The sequence below is a fragment of the Lissotriton vulgaris genome, chromosome 6 (genome assembly GCF_964263255.1).
Source record: "Lissotriton vulgaris chromosome 6, aLisVul1.2, whole genome shotgun sequence".
Classification (NCBI taxonomy): Eukaryota; Metazoa; Chordata; class Amphibia; order Caudata; family Salamandridae; genus Lissotriton; species Lissotriton vulgaris.
The window spans coordinates 6,114,999-6,137,209 of NC_141694.1; the positions used below are offsets into that span (position 1 = coordinate 6,114,999).

General features: G+C 45.0%; 1 protein-coding gene across 1 annotated transcript in view; it reads right to left on the reverse strand.

The window, feature by feature from the left end:
* The window catches only part of LOC147706672 (uncharacterized), a 447,784-nt gene that overhangs the window by 204,733 nt on the left and 220,840 nt on the right, over positions 1-22,211 (reverse strand). Inside the window, exons 6-8 of the mRNA XM_086925259.1 lie at positions 17,354-17,405; positions 14,818-16,720; positions 12,688-14,478 (exon numbers count right to left, since the gene is read on the reverse strand). Of these exons, the coding sequence (XP_086781385.1) occupies positions 12,688-14,478; positions 14,818-16,720; positions 17,354-17,405 (3,746 nt within the window). The remainder of the gene's footprint in view (positions 1-12,687; positions 14,479-14,817; positions 16,721-17,353; positions 17,406-22,211) is intronic.

A 22,211-nucleotide genomic window follows, 5' to 3' on the forward strand; every position in this document is an offset into this window, starting at 1 on the left:
AGAGACTGCACCACTTTTTTTAGGTCGTGTTCCGATATCAGTTGTCTGATACCCCAAAGCGCTCTAAGTTGGTGTTGTGCACCGTCGACCATGGCTGCGATGTGGCGGTGAAGATTGAGACGATTATCAAGGGTGAGGCAGAGTGATCTGGCACTCTGGAAAATGGTGGGGCAGCCATCCGGGGCGGGAAAGTTAGCCATCCATTCTCGTACTGGAGTTTTTGCTTCCAGAAGTGAGATCAAAAGAAATTTCTGTTTTCATTGGGTTGAGTTTTAAATGCTGGTTGGACATCCAGGTTTGAATCATGAAGAGTATTTTGAAGGCAGGTCAATGTCTTCCGGAGGTGCAGATTTCCAGGTTTATTTGACTGTCGTCATGGTAGAAGCGGAAGAGAATCTCAGAGTTTCTAAGAATCACTCATAGAGGTTCTGGTAGAGGTTAAAGAGGGTTGGGAGAGGATCGGAACTAGAGGGACCCCTTGGTGAACACTGAAAGGTCTCAAGAGCGAGTGGCCCAATTTCTCAATTTAGGAACAGTTGGGTAGGTATGAGGAGAACTAGTTGAGGACAGTGCCTCCACATCCCATGCGAAGTTCAAGAGTACGAAGGAGGTCGAGACGATTGACAGTGCCAAATGCAGCGGATAAATCCAGGAGGCAGGAGTTGCCAGGGTCGTGGACTCGTATGTCATCATTGTCTATTTGGAGGATCGCAGTTTCTGTACTGTGACCCTGGCGGAAACCTGATTAAAGAGAGTTTAGGAGATTGTTTGTTCGAAGGTTTGAGGCTAGTTGGGAAGATACTTAACTTTCGATGACTTTGCCTAAGAATAGGAGTGTAAAGGCTGGGTGGTAGTTGTTCAGGTTCTCTGGATCGAGTGGCCGTTTTTTCAAGAGCCGGGTGATTTGAACCATTTTTAGTCTGGGTGGAGGCCCTGTTTGAGAGAGGAGTTCACCATTGTGGTCCATATGGGGCGAAGGCGGTGCCAAGAGATTTGCTGATGAAACCTGGAATGGCGTCCTGATGGTGGCTCGAGGGTTTTACTTTGAGATTGTTCGTTATAGGTCCTGTTCAGAGATTGGAGAGAAAGATGACCGTGACTATAGTGCCTTGCATGAATAGAGACTCGATGCATTCAAGGGATTAGTTGCTGGGCAGTGAGATATGGATGTCCCTGACTTTTTAATCAAAGAAGTCCATGAAGTTGTTGCAATGGGCTGCGGATGACTTAGGAGTCGAAGTGGTGGAGGGGTTAGTAGTCTGTGCAATGACCTCGAGCAGGCGCTTCGGTCTATTCTTTGCTGAATTCATGAAGGCTCCGATATGGGAGGATTTGCCTCTAAGGATTTCGGCTTTGTATTGTTTTCTCACTTTACAAAGCTTAGTCAAACTCAGGTGAGACTGTGCTTATCTCCATTCTTTCTTGAATTTTCTGATAAGCTTTCTTTCTTCATAAAGCTCTTTAGAGAACCATGGCCTGCAGGATTTTGGATTTTGGTCTGGATAGTTTTCACTATGAGGGAGCACATTTGTCGATAAGGGATTCCATGCAGGAGATGTATTTGTGTTGGCAATGTTATTGGTCTGTGAAGAGGGGTTCCGGGAAGTCCATCTCAGTCCTGTGTTTCACGTTTTTCATTGCCTGTTTGGAGAGATTTGGGAAGTATTTGATCTTAAAAGCATTGGTGCCAGATCTGGAAAATGGCGATAGGAGGGAGCTGGTGGCAATGGGCATCGTCGTCATGTTGTAGGCTGATGCCAGTTGGGAAGTAATAGGTATGACCTAGGCAACCATTGCTAGGATAAAGATGGTCGTCCCGTGGTCACCCCAGCCTTGCGAAGTGAACTGTGTTCTCAGGGTTTGAAGAAGACCTAATTTAACAGTCTTAGGAAGAGAGGTAGATGGAACTGTGATTAGGATCGCAAAGTCATCGATAAGATGAGCTGGTGGTATTGGGCAGATATCCGAGGTAGGTTGGGCTTGTATTGTTGGAGTTCTGGTGCCTGAACTGTGGTAACATTACAGGAACCCGAACAAGAAGTAGCAGGATTCAATAAGGCATGGTAGCAGAGATGTAGGTAGAGAAGGGGTGGGCAGTGTGCATCTCGATTGAAGGAAAACCCTGTATTGCGGGTTTGTTTTTCTTGAGATTTCTCAAGCGGCTGCCATGTTCGACAGAGGCAGACTGGTGTAGAGAGAAACGCGCTAGAGCCAGTGGTTCAGAAGCAACAGATGGGGGGCACTCACCGGTGTCTGGGTAAGGGAGACAGGTCTCAAGCAGGAACAATATGTTATGTTAAAAGGGCTTGTAGAGCACGCAGCTACTCAACAGAGTGTCCCGGCGCTAAGACAGAATAGACGGGGACCTAAGGAAAACTTTGATTACAGGGTAGACATGTTGGTTGAGCATGTTATTTGAGGTTATTTTATTGTAAAAATCATGCACACCTAATTTATGCCAAGACTCCCAAGCAGCAAGGAAGAGCAGTGATGTATACAAAATTACACCTGCGCCCCAACCCCGTCGAAGAAGGAGGTAGCAAATACATCCAGGAACACGTTCTGACTCACGTGGCCCGTCTCTCTCTGCTTGCAGCATCATCCCCAAGAAGGGAGGCAGCCAAAGGAGGAAGCGTCAGATTCCACAGTCTACCCACCGTTTTACGACGGAGTGGCTAAAAACCCCTCTGTGCCTGACACAGAGACCGCACAGAAGCCACAATGGAGACCCAAGCCTGGCAGGGGTCCCTACCTCCTGTGTCCTCACCCTCTCAGGGCAGGAGAGAAAAGACAGGAAGCGATGTGGGTGAGGAAGATGTATATACCATGCATGGGTGGGGTTACTCCACCTCTTCCTGTTTTCCTCTCCAAGCGTGAGGTGGAGACAAACTCAAAAGGTAATGACTGGGACACAGGGATACTCACTGATTTTACCAGAATGACAGGATGTTGAGCTGATACTGAGACTCAAACCTGGTTGCCCAGTTCTAAAGTCGTCAGCGCTGGTCGTAACACCACATCCTCTACTAGGAACTTCTCGTACTCTGAAGTTTGTGCCCCGCTGCAGATCTTTGCTGCCCACATGTACCTGCTGCAGGAATAGCTAAATATCAAACAGTTTTTGAAGTGAGAAAAACTGGAGACGATGAGGCTTAGTGGTTAGAGCTGCTGCCTTGGTTCTCGCTCTCTTGAAAAGTGCTCTAATATCCATAGGGCCAAATTTATAAACTGCAACAAAAAACAAAAAACTAAAATGAATTCTACACAGAAGAGAAAATAAACTAATAATGATCAAATCTCCCTGCTGCTATTTTGGGGGTGGTGGTGTGTTCACCCTACAAAACTCTAAACTACAACTACATGAAGGCCGGAACTGTTCATGTTTTCTATGTGGATGCCTGAATGGTTCATCCAGTCTAGGAATTTATCCTTGAATTCTGAGACTTGTAGTCTTGATTTTATTATGTGTACCTGCTACACTAACCTCGGCTCTCAAGATGACTAACGTGTCACAGCTGAATGGCTGGAGAAGTGAAGTTCAGTGGTGAGGAGAGGTCACATATGATGACGCAGCTACAGGAAATTGTGGCTGATGTCTGTAGATACCTGCACCATCTCAGGGGTCACCATCTCAGGGGCACCATCTCAGTGGCCACCCACTCCCACCCACAGGGTGAGTGTAATCGTTGTTCAGAGACACCTAAATCCCTGGACACATCCTGTCCTTTCTGTGCCTCATTCTCCTCTTGGCCACTGCTCACAGACACAAAATGTCCAGACACCCCCCCCCCCCCACACACTCACCTTGAGCACCAAGTGTAACACAGTCAGCATTGAAACAAACACCTCCAGGCTCATGTTTCCAGACTGTAAAGCACCGTGCGTTGCCCCTCCCTCATCTCCAGCCCTGAGTTTAAGACCATCGAAGGAACTATGCACCCCCTAGAGATTGTCACATCCGCTATGGAGAGCACCACTCTTCCCACTCTGGGACATCACCAGGTGTCTACTTCCATCCTCAGCAAACGAGTCACGTGTGTTGGTGCTAACAAGCTGTAGTGAGCCACCCGGCTCGTACTGGACAATGTATCTACTTCAAATTCCTGGGCTGGGCGCGGACCGGGGAGTATATAATAAACATGATATCAGCGCTCGTGGCTGAAGGCACAGACCGAGAACTGAGTGTGGCTGTTCCCCCATTATTAGGCCCCCATCACCCCTGTATACTGCCGGCTACCCCAGCCGCTACACTTGCCACCATATTAAATGAGGAGGTGTTTCTCGCCATTTGCTCCTGCCTTCGTGCATCCATTGTCGTTGTCCCATTCTCTGCAGCCCTTTTTCAGGGTACAAACTCCAACGGGTTCTGAACTTTCCTCCTGGATGCCCGTCCCCAACAATTGCTCTCACTGTCGTTGGTTTGTTGCCACCTCTGTTGATTGGCATGGGTGCCCAGATGCTAAGGTTCTTGATGGCATGGCCAACTGAGATTTAACCTGGCAGGCACTGAGGCAACTGCAGTGAATGCACAGGACATTCAGAACGAACCATTCTGTTCTCACCCTGCTCCACCCCAAACTTGAGAGGTTTATTTAGGGTTTCTGTAAGACTTTCAACCTCCCATTTGCATGGGACTGGCCTGTAATTATCGTCTCTTAACACTGCTAGGTAATCTTGAAATTCTGCCACTGGAACGGAGGACCGATGTCCCTTTTGGGGCACAGCAACCCTCAGCCGCTGATGCTTTCGCTGGCATGGATGTAACATCTTCAGATAGTGGACGGCACCATCTCAACCATAGGGATGAACTGAAAATCCACACTGACCTTTGACTGCCCTATACTTAAATGAAATTAAATGAATTGATTTTAAAATGTATTGTATGTAATGGCGTGGGATTGTTTACTGTGTTTTATGTACTTCTTTTGGTGTGCTTTTATGGTCTATTCTATTTAGTTTGAATAAAGCTAGTTCTTGACTTGACTGCGCTGTATCAGGTGTCCCATTCCAGCCTAAGCTTTCTCTTCTGGCTTGTCAGTAAAAAAATACTGATAAATGAGAAAAATGTAAAACAACGAACAGTCCAGCTTTACTCAATCAATCAATCAGGGATTTGTGAAATGCGCTACTTACCTGTGAGGGTCTCAAGGCACGGGGTGCAGCTCCGAGTCAGTCGAAGAGCCAGGTATCGAGGCTCCTCCTGAAGGTGTGCAGAGTGGGGGAACATCTGATGTTTAGCTGGAGTTCATTCCATGTTTTGGTCGCGATGTAGGAGTAGGCTCGTCCACAGGTTCTGGCTCTGCGGATGTGTGGGGTTTAGTCGAGGGCAGCTGAGCGGAGGTTTCTCTTGGGTGCGTCGAAGGAGACTTATTGATTGGGGTCCGGCGTTGTGGAGGGATCTGCAGGCGTGAGTGAGTATACTGAAGGTTACTCTCTTCTTGACGAGGAGCCAGTGGAGGTCTTGTAGAGGCTGGGTGATGTGTTCATGTCGTGGGTTGCCAAGGATGAGCCTGGCAGCAGTTTTAGATGGTCTAGAGTTTCCGGAGCAGGGATCTGTTTATTCTGGCGTAGAGGGCGTTTCTGTAGTCCAGTCTGCTAGTTATGAGTGAGTGGATGACAGTCTTTCTGGATTCGGGGGGGGGGGGGATCAACTTAAAGGTCCGGGGAAGGATGCAGAGTTTGTTGAAGCATGTGGAGAAGGCGTTGATCTGTCAGGTCATGGTGAGGGAGGAGACGAGTATGATGCCAAGGTTCCGGGTTTGGTATGTAGGGGTCTGACGAGAGTAGTGGGCCACCAGGTGTTGCCCCATGCTGACGAGGTGGGTCCAAGAATGAGGACTTCTTTCTTATCCGAGTTGAGCTTCAGATAGCTGCTGCTCTTCCAGGATGTAACGTTCTTCATTCTTTGTTGGAAGCTGAGTCTTATGGCGTTGGGTTGCCTCGTGGGAGAGAGGATAAGCTGGGTGTCATCCGAGTAGGATACTATGCTGAAGCCATGCTGTCTGACGATTGCGGCAAGGGGGGCCATGTAGATGTGAAGAGTGTGGGGCTGAGCGAAGATCCTTGGGGTACTCTGTAGTTAATCTTTGTGGGTTCGGAGAGGAAAAGCGGGATTCTGACTCTTTGTGTTAAGCTGGTAAGGAAAGAGCGGATCCAGTCGAGGGCAGTTCTCAGACCCAGACACAGGTGCAGGAGAACTGTAAATGCAGCTAACCTATCGAATACATTTGTCACCAAAACCAAATTGTCGAAGGGTTGCGATAAAGCAAATGAACGCAGTCAAACACGTTTTCAGCATTGATGGAGGGAAGAAGAGATTCCTTCGGTGATCAATGGATTTTGTCTAGGAGAAGCAGGAGCTGCTTGGAATTATTTCCGCACTGCTGTGTAGGAATGAAAATTGCTTGGTCCAGGCCGACCAAACCTGGCATGAGAGGGTTCAAGTGATGCGCTAAAATGCCAGTGTAAAGCTTGGCATCTATGTTCAAAAGAGATTGGTCCATAAGAGCTGCAAAGAGAAGGATCCTTGTCAGGTTTAGGGATCACGGAGATAGCTGCTTCCAGCATAGAAATAGTCAGGGAGACAGAATTCCTACATGAACTATAAAGCAGAGTCAGTACAGGTGCAAGTTCATGACAGAAAGTTTTATAAAATAAAGCAGTAAAGCTGTCTGAGCCAGAGGATTTTGAAATCTTGAGTCTAGCGATAGCAGAGATCACCCCATCCAAACGTATGGCCTGACCAGCGAGGCCACTTCCACTGGTGGCCGCGACATTAAGCTTACAGTATCTAAGTATTGAGCGGGATCCCCGGTGGGGCTATCAAGAGGAGTAGAGGGAGCCGTAAAAGGTCTGAAAGGTTGAGGCAATCTCAGGATCAGTATGAACTGCCGTAGAGCTGTTAAGCGGTACAAAAGAGGGTGGTGATGGACGGAGCATCTGAACCAATCAAACACTCACAGCCAGTCAACAGATTTGGGTTTAATCCATCACCGTACTTTAGCCCACTCTGCCACCCCAGTTCAGACATGGCCATATGCAAATCAGTCTGACCCTGTGTCTCATGGGAACAGTCCAGCCCCAACTGCCAAGCCATGCCTTCCCTAGACCGGAATCTAGCTTCCTATGGCCGGTTTCTGGCATTCCAGCCGTCTTCAGCCAGGCTTGCTTGAATCCAATGGCAAAGTGAGCAAGGGACTCACGTCTGAGCATACCCTGCCAATTTATGGCGAGAAAGCGGTACAAAAGGAGATGGTGATGGACGGAGCATCTGAACCAATCAAACACTCACAGCCAGTCAACAGATCTGGGTTTAATCCATCACCGTTCTTTAGCCCACTCTGCCACCCCAGTTCAGACATGGCCATATGTAAATCAGTCTGACCCTGTGCCTCATGGGAACAGTCCAGCCCTAACTGCCAAGCCATGCCTTCCCTAGACCGGAATCTAGCTTCCTAGGACCGGTTAGTGGCATTCCAGCCGTCTTCAGCCAGGCTTGCTTGAATCCAATGGCAAAGTGAGCAAGGGACTCACGTCTGAGCATACCCTGCCAACTTATGGCGAGAAAGCGGTACAAAAGGGGGTGGTGATGGACGGAGCATCTGAACCAATCAAACACTCACAGCCAGTCAACAGATGGCTGGAATGCCAGAAACCGGTCCTCGGAAGCTTGTTTCCAGTCCAGGGAAGACATGGCTTTGCAGTTCGGGCTGGACTGTTCTCATGAGGCACAGGGTCAGACTGATTTGCATATAGCCATGTCTGAACTGGGGTGGCAGAGTGGGCTAAAGAACGGTGATGGATTAAACCCACATCTTTTGACTGGGTGTGAGTGTTTGATTGGTTCAGATGCTCCATCCATCACCACCCCCTTTTGTACCGCTTTTGGCCGCCATAAGTGTGGCAGGGTATGCTCAGACGTGAGTCCCTTGCTCACTTTGCCACTGGATTCAAGCAAGGCGGTCTGAAGATGGCTGGAATGCCAGAAACCGGTCCTCGGAAGCTTGTTTCCGGTCCAGGGAAGACATGGCTTGGCAGTTCGGGCTGGACTGATCCCATGAGGCACAGGGTGAGACTGATTTGCATATAGCCATGTCTGAACTGGGGTGGCAGAGTGGGCTATAGAACGGTGATGGATTAAACCCAGATCTTTTGACTGGGTGTGAGTGTTTGATTGATTCAGATGCTCCGTCCATCACCACCCCCTTTTGTACCGTAGAGCTGTTAAGGCGGATCTCTTTCGCTACGGTAGAGAAGATTTTATTTTGAAGGCGGTGTGCTAGCATCCGCCCACACCTGTTCCTACCGAGATAAATTTTGCGTTTCAAGCGAAGCAAAATGATTTTAGGGGCCCTCGATCCACATATGGGTAAGCCTCAAGTTCTACAACCACACATTTCAAGACTTGATGTTTGTCTTTATGTGTGCGGTTTTCAGCAGCCAAGATGGCTATAAATTCTCCCCTCATCAACAAATTGAGCGCTTCCCAGACCGACGTCAGGGGGACCTCCCGGGAGTCATTAGCATGGAGATAGACGATCGGGGCTTCTGTACAGAGTGAGCAGTAGCTGGGGACTGCAAAAGGGAGTCTCTCAAGACGTCAATGAGTTTGCTGGGATTGGGTGATATCAAGCTGGAAGGTCAAGGTAATGGGAGCATGATCCAAGAGCGATTGGGGTGCAATGGCCCCCACAGTGGTGTACAATTTCAAAGTAAGAGAAGGTAAAAGAACTTATAAATACAGGCATACGTTTTATGGGCAGCAGATAAAAAAGTGTAGTCCCTCGTGGAGGGATGAAGAATGAAGATGGCACCAGACATCAAGCAACCCACAGTCGGCCAACCACCCAAGGCCCGAGGGTGAAAAAACTCTGGTTTGATGGAAATATTGTACGGAGAGGTCCCTATCCAAGTTCATCACTAAACGTAGGTCCCCTTCAACCAAAATGGCAGCGTAAGGGGTATCAAGGACTGCCGACAGAGAATAATAAAAGCTACTTAAAGATCATTAGGGGCATAGATGTTCAACACGGTAAAACAAAAGGTGCCCAATTTAATGCGCACAGGCGTCCCTTAATCTCAGACAGTGGACAAAACCTCACCCCCGAACTTCCGAGAAAGGAGAATGGCTATTCCATTCTTCTTACAGGAGCCAGAAGACCAAAGCTGACAGGGAATCCATTACCTTTGTGAGTGCATTTTGGGGACATCTTTGGAAAGCAGATGGGTTTCTTTCAGGAGGCATATGTTGCAACTAGAATGGTCTCACAGGGAAAATACTGCTGGACGCTTAACAGGGATATGTAAACCACGGACATTGAAACAAAGTACCTTAAGGTCCTGGAATTAGGAGGACAAATAGAAAAAACGCCGTAATGCTCCAACATTTTTGAAAAAGAAGTAGCTTCTCAAAACACCCAGTGCAGTATACTGCCCAAAAGCAAAAGAGCAGAATGCACGTGGAAGAAAATGTGTGGAGGAGCAAAGCAAAAAAACATGTGAACTGAGCAAACCTATCACAAACTGTAACAAAAGTGATCAACGTCCATCAAAGGGGAGAATAAGAGAGGAAACATGGGTCAAGCAAAAGAGCACAGAAACACTTCCACGCCTCATAAAAAGTGTCAGTCCTTCAGGGAAAGCAGAAAGAGCCTGTACCATCTATATATGATGTTCCCCTCTCCGCCACAATGAGGCTCTCCTACTCGTAGGCAAAATGAAAACATGCTTAGGTCCATATCATCAGGGCATTTCAGATGGTAAAGGAGATCCGGATAGTGGAAAGCACAGATCGTCTCTCCTTGGCTATGGTAGCCATATCAGGTTTCAATCCCGTTGACGCTCCTTTATTCCGTTACATGAGACCGAGCGAAGGGCTACTCACCATGCAACTTCTAATCGTGAGTGAGCGACGCGCTCTGAAAAAAGAAATCAGATTTTGACCTACATAAAACGGGGTCTCGAAACTATACAAGGTGACACTCAACCTTTTACGACAACATAGCACAGCTGGCGACTTGATTAATCTGCCAAATTGAATACACAAGCCCTGCAGTAGTGTAAGACTATTAGGATACTATCCTTTTATGGTCCTGACGAATTGCCAATAGACCACTTAGGGGCTGATGAGGCAAGAAACATGTTGACCAAAACTAAATAGCACATATGCTCTATAGGATCATTATCTCCGATACGAGCTACACTGTTTCTATTTAGGTTAGCGAGCTGCATTTCACAATTACTACACTACTCGCTCCAGTTCACATACCCTCACTCACCAAACCGCTTTATCAAAAGAACTCCGGCAAAAGAGCCCCTTGGTGGGTGCCCGTCGGGCATTGCAGCACAAGCCAGACGAGAAGCACACCCAAATGATGAAGCAGGACACCTTTCAGGGGGGGGGGAGGAGGGCACTTCCTCCATTTGGACGCGAGTCCAAAGACCTGACTACCACTTATATCCTTAGGAACTGCAGACCCATACATTGAAACTATCCTTTATTCCGTTGTCATTGGGGTCTCCTCCCACAATTATCGTTTGAAGGTCTATTATGGCTGTCGAGCCCATGATTCCAAGAACAGTGAGAGCCTCAGAGATAGATCGCAACTGTAAGAGCTTCCAGTCATGGCGAAATATAATTAGGGCTTCCGGTTTTATGGTATTTATTTTTTTAACATTTCCGTCTGTATTTATCCATATTTATTTTTTGACCATTTTATTTGTATTTATCCATATTTATTTTGTGTTTTGCGTATAAATTAAGGTGTAAAACTGTACATTTCCTTATTTTTTTAACGGATAGTCGCGCACTCATACTTTGATGTCGGTCGTTTTTTAGCTATTTAAGCTAGCAGATATTACATAACGATACATCCATTAGTAAATACTAGCATTATACCACAAATGTGTATTGACGCATGGCGGTATTTAAAGAAATGTCCTCCTGTTTACTAATTTCCCTTGCTGTCCATCTACTCAGCTGTTGGGCTATCATGCACGAAAAATAGCACGGAGAGTCACTTAAAAGCAGCACAAATTTCAGTATTTATCCACTTTTAAAGATTAATGCAGACAGAAAACACACCGTTTTCTGTTTGTATTTATCTATAAAAATCCGTAAAAACGGAAATTAGGGAGCCTTAAATATAATGCAGAAAGGATGGCCTCAGGAGTATGATGTTCCGGCTTCGCATAGATGCGTAGTAACAGGGCGAACATCTGTGTATTTCTAAAGTGTTATAGCTGATAACTCCTGATACAGTACACATGATTGGCCACTGAATTGAATCGGACAAGACTCTTGTGCCTCGCATAGGACTTTACATTTTTTAAAAATCTGAAGTTTTATAAAGTGTGAACAAGACCAACATTTTGGTGTCAGAGAGCTGTACAACCTAACAAAAAGATAAAAAGAGACTTAGTGAAAACAGCAGCAATGAAATAAAATTGGCATGGATAGTCGCTTCAAATAGGAAGTAGAATATTGAGTGGTCTCATTTTTACTTAGTTTTTGAAAAGAGAGAATGAAGGGATGGTCCTGATCTCTGGGGGCATAGAGTTACAAATTCTTGGGGAAATTCCGGAGGAAGTTCTCTTAAAGGTTTACTTTTTGTGAAATTTTTAGGGGGTTTCAGCAATAGTGAACATGTACTAGAGAGGCTCTATTCCTTCCAGATAGACCAGTTTCTGAGCTGGGTAGCGAGGAGTGTTGTGGTGGATGTTTTTGTACGTAATGCATGCTATTTTTAGGCAGATCCTAGATTCATAGAGTAGCCAGTTCAGAGAGTGGAGGGAAGGGTTGATCATTTTTCTTTACGCCTATGATGATCTATGCAGCTGCATTGAAGGTAGCCCTCAGTGGTGCTAGTTTTTTTTTCGGTAGGCTAATGAGGGTAGCATTCCCATAGTCAAGTTTGGAGATCAAGAGAACCTGAACCGCCATCTTGAGATCTGCTTTGGGCAGGAAAGGCTTTCGTTTTCTTAAGACGTGGAGATGGAAATTGCCCCCTCTGGTTGTGGAGCTGGTGTGATTCAGCATGAGAGGATGCTGTCTAGTGTTATTCCTAGGGAATTTGCTGAATCAACGAAATGTGGGGTACAGTTCAAGGAGGTGGGGATGGGTGGCGAGGTTAGCAGGAATTCGGTTTTGAGGACGTTAGGTTTAAGGAGATTAAGAGTTAACCAATGTTGAGTTTTAATGGAGATGTGTAGTGTTAATGAATGTTCATAGACACAGGAAGCTTGAGAATAGCTTTATTCAGCTCAAGAGCAGCACAGCGACAGGAACATAGTGCGAGCATCCAACTGACAAACTGTCAGCATTCCACTCCCAGCCTCAGAACTCCCAACACTCAGGGTTCCACCTACCAGTGCCAAAGAGGCACAAACACAGAATACTACATTATCCTCATTTCTGCAAACAAAATGAAGAAAAGAAAAGAATGAAGAAAAATACAGAGAAGACTGAGAAGCAAAGGGGAAACGAAAGAAAGAAAACAAGACAAAACACAAAACAAGGTAAACGCTAAACATAGCATGGCAAGAAAGAAAAATTGAACTATCTGAACCTGGCAGGAATCCTGGGTACTCTCAAACTCCTGCGAAGTGTGGGCGACAAATTATCTTTACAACAATTGTTGCCAGAGTTGGTGGTTTCAGAGGAGGCATTTTTAACTTTGACAACCTTACAGACATTCCACCAATGGTTGTTAACTCGCACAGCATTGCCACACACCTTGTTGACAACAACCGGTTCAGAGAATTTACTCCTGCCTTTGGTGACATGAACAGGATTCTTAATGCGAACAACATCACCAGCACAGAAACTATGAGACAACACCCTTTTCCTCTCATCAAATTGACTTTTCTGCCTAGTCTGTGCTCGGATAACATTTTCCCTTACAAAACCATCAATGTAATCTATGACATTCATCTTGACCCACTTGGACATCCAACCTGGACAAATCTTAGTCGACGGTTTCCTCCCTCTTAAAAGTTCGAATGGGGAGAAACCAGTGGAAGAATGTGCGGTGGTGCGGTAGAACCATAACATGGAGCGAACAGCATTCTCGAGCACACATTTACTGGCAATGGCCCACTGCACACGGTTATTCAACACACGGTTCATTCTCTCGACAAGACCATTGGCCTGGGGATGGTACAAAGAACTCTTCTTGTGAGAGACGCCACATTGTCTGAGAAAACACTCGAAATCAGAACTAACAAATTGTACCCCATTGTCGGTCATGACACATGAAGGAAAACCCTCTCTGAGAAAAATATCTTTCAGGAAAAGAATGACATTTGCCGAGGAAGGCTCATTGATGAACCGGACCTCAGGCCATTTAGAATAATAATCAATGGCCACGATTGCGAATCGTGAGGAGGGGGGTAAGAGGTTAAAAGGACCGACTAGGTCAACTCCAATTTTTTCCCATGCTCTTTCTGGAAGTTGAATCGGTTCCAAGGGGGGCGTCCTCACTTTAAGACTTTTGTCGGAATAGTTGCATATAACACAACCATCAATCATTGAATCCACACACGCATCCATTTGTGGCCACCAAAATACATCACGCAACCTGCGTTTGGTGAAAGTTTTCCCTAAGTGACCTTCATGCGCACCATCCATAAGCCGTTCCCTCAAACTCTCCGGAGGAATCAGCCTACCACATCGCAAAAGGATACCATCCTCTACAGTGAGCTCATCGGCAACCTTAACATACGTCTGAAACGGTCCAGAGACATACTTCTCCCTCGGCCAACCAGACTTCAAATATTCAATGACACGAGTAAGAACAACATCCTTTGCCAATTCTCCTCTCCATTCAGTTTCATTCACAGCACACATGCCCTCTAAGTCTAGCGCCACTACAAAACAATCCTCCTGATCGTCTTCCCTCTCAACCTCAGAGTCGTTACCAGAGATGGGAAAACGTGAGAAGTAGTCTGCCCTTACATTTTTTGCTCCTGGCAAATAGGCAATGTCAAAATCATACTGAAGTAGCTTTGTCGACAATCTTGCAATCCTAGGGGTGTGCTCCTTAATCTTTTCACCAGACAAAATTGAGACCAAAGGACTATGATCCGTGCGTATGGTGAAATGACTGCCCCAGAGAAAAGAATTGAACTTCCTGACTGCCCACCAGCAGGCCAACAACTCTTTCTCGATGACCGAGAAATTCATTTCAGCACCACGCAAAACTCTTGACGCATATGCTATGGTGTGGTCAACCTGACCATTCTTCTGGGTTAGCACAGCCCCTAGACCAAACCCGCTTGCATCAACAGTCACCACACATTCCTTATTGGGGTCAAAAGCTCTAAGAACACTGTCACTCACTAGTTGAGACTTGATCCATCGAAAAATTTCATCACAGTTCTCATTCCACACAAAAGGTACATTTTTCTTGAGCATGTTGGTTAAAGGTTGAATTTTAGACGCGTAGTCTTTGATGAATCTAGAGTAAAATTCACTCAAACCTATAAAGGATTTTAAACCAGATTTATCCAGGGGAGGGGAGGCATCAACAATGGCCTTTACTAAACCTGGACGTGGTTCAACCCCATTGTATGAGACTACATGACCAAGGAATTCCATTTTCTCTTTGAGGAAAACGCATTTCTCTCTCTTAAGGACAACACCTTTACTTTGCATAATGCCTAACACTTGATTTAAAGAAACATCATGTTCCCCTTTGCTTTGCCCAAAAATTAAGACATCGTCTTGGAAAACGATTACTCCGGGAGTGTCCTTGAACATTTGACTCATTAACCTCTGAAAAACTGCTGCCGCCGAGGCAAGACCAAATGGCATCCTACAGTATTGAAAGCTGCCAAAAGGCGAAACGAAAGCAGTTAAATGCCTAGAGGACTCGCTCAACACCACCTGGTGATATGCAGATGCTAGATCCAACTTGGTGAACCACCTAGCACCCCTGGTAAGAGACAGTAAATCAGTGATCTTAGGTAAAGGGTGCGAGTCAACCCAGATGTTTCTGTTAAGGCTGCGTAAGTCAACACAGACACGCAAATCTCCATTCCTTTTCCTAGCAACAACAAGGGGAGACAACCACAACGATGACTCGATAGGTTCGATAATTCCCTTTTTGCACAAATCCATAAGTTCCTTTTCAAGACTCTCTCTGACACTAAAAGGGACACCCCTGACTTTATGCTTGACAGGAATGGCTCCCTCCTTTACTCTGATTTCGTGTTTGAAATCTTTAATCGTTCCAAGCTCTTTACTGAAAACAGAAGGAAACTTTTTAGCCAAACCTACAACATAGTCATCAGTTTCTATAACTGCTAAACTCTCTAAAATAAAACCATCCTCTTCCATCCCAACCTGTTCTTTGGCACCTGGTCTTAAGACTAACCGAAACAATCCGCCATGGAACCAACCCAAAATATTAAGACCCTTGATAGCCACATAAATTTTCCCAAAAATTTTCCTCCCCCTGAACTGAATAACATCCTCAAAATACCCATCCAATGCTATTCTGCGCCCCTCAAAGGATACAGGAGCTCTGTCGGGAGGTTCTAGTTTCCTTCCTGGCCAAGTCTCATTAAATAGCTCTTGGGTGATCATAGTGACCCTTGCACCTGAATCTACTAATAAAGAAATGATTTTATCACCTACACCAAAATTTTCATAAGGATCAACACAATCCGAAGGATCTCCGACAATGACACCATCATCACGCACAGCTATGACCATGTCTTTGTCGACTTTGGTAGGCACATCAATGGGATTCTCCCCCTCACGAACCACAACAACCATATCCCTAAGGTCATCTTGGATGGTATTAATGGGATCTTGCCCCCTGCTGGTGTTTTCATAGCATTCTGCAACACTTCCTACCCCAGTAGCGTTAACTTGACTCTGTGACCTATTGACAAAACTCAAATTTCCCTGCCTTGGATTTTGGCAAATTTTTGCAAAATGACTATACTTCCCACAGGTGCGACAAGTAGCACTCCTAGCCGGACAGAACTTATTATCCTTATTATGGGAAGGATTCCCACATCTATAACAAATGTCACGCCTAGAAAACAAATTTCTTTTGTTGCGTTGTGGATTGGGAGGATAGTTCTTCTCAAAAGGTTGTTGACCAGGACTAGTTCTGGTTTCTCTGTTCTCCTTGGACCTCACAATGGAGACAGTCTCTTTGTTCTTTCTTTCAAGTTCTTTAACCTCTTTCTTCGATAATTCAATACTTTTGGCTGTGCGGATCATTTCTTCCAGAGTAGGATTCCCTAACGTAAGCAACTTCTGTTGGATCGACTTGTCAGTGCACTTGCAGATGTACTGATCCCTAATCAATTGTTCTCTGAATCCTTCAAACTCGCACTCTGCACTCAATTGTCTCAGAATGGAAACATAGGTTTCCACATCTTCGCCTGGGAGTTGGTCCCTTTTGAAAAACTTATGTCTGATCACAACGAGACTTGGTTTTACGTCAAACCTCAATTCCAATTTCATCCTTGTCTCAACATACTCATCGATGTCATCTTCGTTGTTTCTCGCAATAGGAGGTAAGTGTTTAAAGATTTCCCTCCCTTCGAAACCCAAAGAATGCAATAGAAGACACTTCTTCCTTTCTGCGCGATATCTACAAGCGCCTATGGCACCTAGATAGGTCTCGAAAGCGTCAAACCACTTCCTCCAAATTATCGGTGGATTCCCTGGTGTCTCCAGGAAAGGAGGTGGAGGCGAAACTGACTGCATGGCGAGAAAAAGAAAATTGAGTGAAAAGGAAAAAAAAAAAATACGTTTTGTGATGTCGCTGTGCCAATTGAAAAAAAAACAATGTTAACTTATGAAAGTTCTTTTATTTATTTTCCTTTTGATTCTACCCGCTGTTCGAGTAACAGCAAAGCGTTATGGAGGAAAGCGTTTTTTTTTTTTTATTGATCCTTGCCCCACAGCGTGTAGCGCACAACAGTATTTGTAATTTAAACGTGAAAAAAAAAAAGGTTTGCCAATCACGTATAATTAGTATAGTCAAAATGGCCGCTGCGTGCGTGGTCCAGCGTTGCCAACCACAGACGTCATTGACGAATGAAGGCTCTGCTCGAAATGGCCGACAGGACGTAAGCAACGTGGCTAACGCTGCCAACCACACGCTCCACTCAGCGCCAACCACGACCGTTGCGCAGCAGTTCTCCGCCCTTCAAATGGACGCGCAGTGCAAGTACAACAAAACGGAACACTTATCTGGCAGTGTCCGTCGTCGTTTGCGCCGCTCTGGACAGATTCCTCACGTGGGGTTCAGCTCCTCGCCCAAACTGCGATTCCTCCTCCTCGCCGGCGCTGAGACACTCCGACCTTCTCTCTCGAGACAGCAATATTTACGAGGTGAGACTGCAGGTCCGTTTCATGCTCTTGAGCATCGTCGCCATCATTTCTGTAGTGTTAATGAATGTTCATAGACACAGGAAGCTTGAGAATAGCTCTATTCAGCTCAAGAGCAGCACAGCGACAGGAACATAGTGCGAGCATCCAACTGACAAACTGTCAGCATTCCACTCCCAGCCTCAGAACTCCCAACACTCAGGGTTCCAACTACCAGTGCCAAAGAGGCACAAACACAGAATACTACAAGATGTTATTGAGATTGCTGATTTCGTAATGGGAGGTAATCTTTATGTACAATTGCATATCATCATCGTACATACGGTAGGAAACGCTAGAGTGTTTGAGGATTTCAGTCAGGGGTTCCATGTAAAGATTAAACAGGGTGGGGGAAAGTGAAGAACTTTGGGGAATGCAGATAGTGACCGGCGTCCTAATGATTGATTAGGACTCGTTGAGATCTGTTTTGTAGGAATGGGCAGACCCATTTCACAACAGTATCAAAGAGACCCGTTTTAAGAGGTACAGGAGGATTTCATGTTTGACTGTCTCAAATACTGCTGATAGGTCAAGAAGGATTAGAAGACAGGATTCATTATGATCGAGAAAGCGTAGAGCATAGTCGACAATGTGGACCATGGCAGTTTCAGTACTGTGACCTGGTCTGAAACCAGATTGGCAGTGGTCAAGGAATTGGTGCTGGTCAATGTGATGGCAGAGTTGTTGAAGAACACATTTTTCCAGAAGCTTGGCTAAGCTTGGGATGCTTGAAATGGGGTGAAAATTGTTGGGAAAAGAGAGGTTAAGGATAGGTGTGACCTGTCCAATTTTAAGACAGTCCGGCAGGGTGGCTTGCGTACGAGAGGCGCTAATATTCTCCTTTATCTGCAAGTCATGGATGCAAGAGACAATGTCACTGGAGGAGCGTTACCTGGTTTCGGGAGGCCGACACTGTGAACGCGGTCAAGTTGTTGAACTGTGTACATAAGATGTGACGAAAAAGAGCCTGGACATATTCTCTAAATCACCTCCTTCAGCTTGGGTCGGAACTCCTCTAATACTTATATTATTCCGATAGAGCCAATTTTCCAGGTCCTTAGCACGGGCCTGTAAATCAACGTGTTGTTCCTTTAGACCGATGATTTCCTTTTGCAACATTTAAATCTCCTCCTTCCTCCCGGTTTCACGACCCTCCATGGCGGACACCCTATTGCCAACCTCCTTCAGTTCACTGAAAACTTGTTTCAAATCTGCAGAGTTCAGTCTTCATCCTTTGCAGATCATAACGGACAGATGTGAGAAGTTCTTCCAAGAAGATTTTGTCACAGGGCCCTCTAGTTTTCTGATTCAGACAGGTGCTCCATGTCGAGCGAGGGTGGTTTCAAACTGATTGCAATTCAGGAAGATTTTATATGCATGTCTTTGAGAGAATGTGTAGGGGAAGATGGCGGCCAGCTGAAGACGCTGGTCGTGAGCTCCGTTAAAGCCTCCAGGTAAAACGCTGCATACATGCTTTCCGACTACCAAAATCTTTAGCGAAAAAAAACATTATTGAATCTAATGTGTCTCTGAGCTCTATAGAGTCTTATGGGCTCGTAACATCAGAATAAACGGAAGATAAAACAACAAACAGTTTACACAGAGCCCATTAATGTCACCCGTTACCCGCTACCCTGTTACCTGCTTCAAAGCGATTCGAAGTGTGCAGCCGAAGGTGGAGAGACGCGCTGTGTGCCATTTTCGCAGTTCTTTTGAAGGGCTGAGCCGCGTGTGCAATAATAAAAGAACCACATGACAGGCTGGATTATAACTTTGGTGCGGCAAAGCCCGGTCCCGGTTCAGGCAGTCCCGGCAGCCGGTCCCTCAGGCGGGCTGTGGGAGAGGGCTCGGGAAGCAGCCAGGGAAGGTAGGAGGAAACTCCTCAAGATTGGTTTCTTCTTCCGGGACAAGAGCGGAGGAGGCAGCGGCAGAGAACTCAATCGCGCTGCACCAGTAAACGGCTACACAGATTGCATAGAGGGGACAGGATCCAGAACAGAGCATAGAGTGGGAGTAATACGAGGTGACAAACAAGAGCTTTCCTGTGTGGGGCATAGGGAGAGCTGGACACCTATTATTTTTGAAAACCCCATCCAAAGGTCTGCACTTGGTGAGAAGTGTGGTAAAGGATACTGTGATAGTGAGAATAAAACAAAGGTAAAAAGGTTAATAAATCCCTGCTGGATGAATGAAAAGAGAAATGGAAGTCTCTGTCCTATTGCAGTAGTAGAAAAAGGAGGCTACAGTTGTACTGATACACGGGGGAACACGGAATCAGGAAAAGCAGGAGTAGCTGAACTAGAAAATCAAGAAAATACAGACCTACTAGCAAAAAGCACTGAAAATATTTACAATAATCACACTACTCTAACACTGGGAGAAAGTAAAAGTAGTAAAAACAAAAAAGAAAAAAACCTTTCCAACATCAATTATTTCACAAGATCTAGAACAAGGAAGGAACAAGGAACTGGAACCCTTCTTCCTGTGCAAAAGGGATCAGAAGAGGGGGTAAGAAAATCAGCATATTGCCTCAGGAACCAAAGCTTAAGCAAACAGAGCCTATTACTGCCGATAAAGAAAAAGTGCATGACCCCTAGAAGCACAAAAAAATCTGTGAAAAATCCCCCACGTTTAGAGGAATTGACAGAGAGCATAAAAAGCAGAGGATCAAGGAAATCCAAAGACAAGAAAATAAAGATTACTCCTTCATTAAGGTCATACTTTAAAATACAACAAGTGGTACAAGTAAGGGGAGGTAACAACGGTCGAGTAAATAATACGACCGACTCAACAAATACAAAAAGTACACCGGATACATCTCCTGTACAGCTTTCGAATATAACAGCAGGTAATCAGAGCACCAGTCATATCTATGAAAAAGAAGTGGAAGAATCTGCAGACATGGAAACACTAACAGGAGGGAATATGCAGTCGGCGTCTCCTCCAGACCCATTTACAAGTGCGACCTCTCCAATGAAACAACCTTCACTACTAACCCTGTCATCACAACCAGGTCCTTTAGCCCAAGCAAGCACACGCGCCACACCACAAATTGAAATCATAAATGATCAAGAGTCCCAAGAGACCCATGAAGATGAGCCTGAGCAGGAATATATAGACAAAGGTGAGACAGGAAACTTTCTAGAACTGTGCTTGGCCAAAATGATGGAAAAAATAATGGGGGAAATGAGAAAAATTTGCAATCTCTGAAACAAACCAGAACAAAATACAAGAAGCTGTAGAAAGTTTAGACCAGAAAATAAATGACTTAGGGGTCAGAGTCACAGCAGTAGAGAACGAGTTGGGCTCCCTAAGCAAAAGAGTGGACACAACCCAAAGAGAGATAAGACACTTAAAGGATAACGATAAAATAGTCAAGGAGAAACTAGAATCTTTGGAAAACCAAGGAAGAAGAAATAATATTCGCGTTCTGAATGTCCCAGAGAACTCAGAGGGAGCAGCTATCAAGGCCTATGTAATATCTCTACTAGAAGAATTCCTTCCTTGGACAAAAGACTGTGATTTAGCAGAGGACATCCAACGAGTCCATAGAGACCCTTTCAGGAAGAGTAAAGAGAAGAAAACCCCGAGGAAAATCTTGGTAAATTTCAGAACATATTCTCTGAAAGAAAAAATATTGAGTGAGGGTCTAAAAATTGGGAACTTCAACAAAATGAACTGGTCATTCCGCATCAGATCAGATATCTGTAAAATTACGCAAGACAGGCAATGGGAGTTGGGGCAATATATGCAGGAGCTAAAAACCCTCGGAGCAAGTGTACAACTAAAATTCCCCGCCTCCCTTAGAATAATGTTGCGAAATAAAATGCACAACTTAAGGGATCCAAAAGAGGTAGAAAACCTCATTCAGTTAATAAAAGACCAAATCGAAATTGACAAACTAAATAAGGAATAAGGAATAAGCTATTAAAAACAAGAGCTGAAGGAACAAAACTTGATATACTATAAACAAGAATGAATTAAAAAGTTCTCAGAGACAAAGAACAAGAACACTGATAATAGAACATACATTGGGAAAAGCAATTACTCATTCAAACCAAAAGAAGAAACTACCTGGAGAAACGGAGCACGAAACCGGGTGAAATAACACCTGAAAAAAGAAAAAAGGAGGCTTCCCCGGGGAGGGAACCCAAAGTAACTCACAAAATGCAAGATTGTAAATACACACGGATGGGGAGCAAAGTAGGGAAAAACGAAAAAAAAAAAATCCTCAAAATTGGAATATAAAAAGATTGGCAAGGGAGTTAAGGGCTGCCTCAAAAGAAACAACAACTTAAAATGGTAAAAGAGAGATCAATAAAAATTCTAACATGGAATGTTAACGGGCTTAGAACTCCTTCAAGAAGAAGAATCATGGAATATCTGAAAGAAATAGAAAGTGAAATTGTTATCCTTCAAGAAACTCACCTAACAAATGCAGAATGGTCTCAATTAGCAAAAAACCTAAACTGGATTGGAGCAAGCATACATACAAATCAAGAGTGCAACACAAAGGGGGTAGTAATTATCATAAAGAAATCTCTCAACGCTAAAATAGAAGTCGACAAAGTGGATAGCAACGGCAGATGGGCAATTGCCAAAGTCAGAATTGAAGAGCGCATTCTCACAATTGTGGGATACTATGGCCCCAATAGGGACGATGCTGAGCCGCTCAAAAAACTATACTCTGAACTTTTAACATACCCAGCCCCAATTATTATGGGAGGAGATTTCAATCTCATAGAAGATCCTAAAATAGATAGAATCCCACTAACAAAACAATGGAATCTACCGAAGATGAGGGAATGGCTAGGGATCT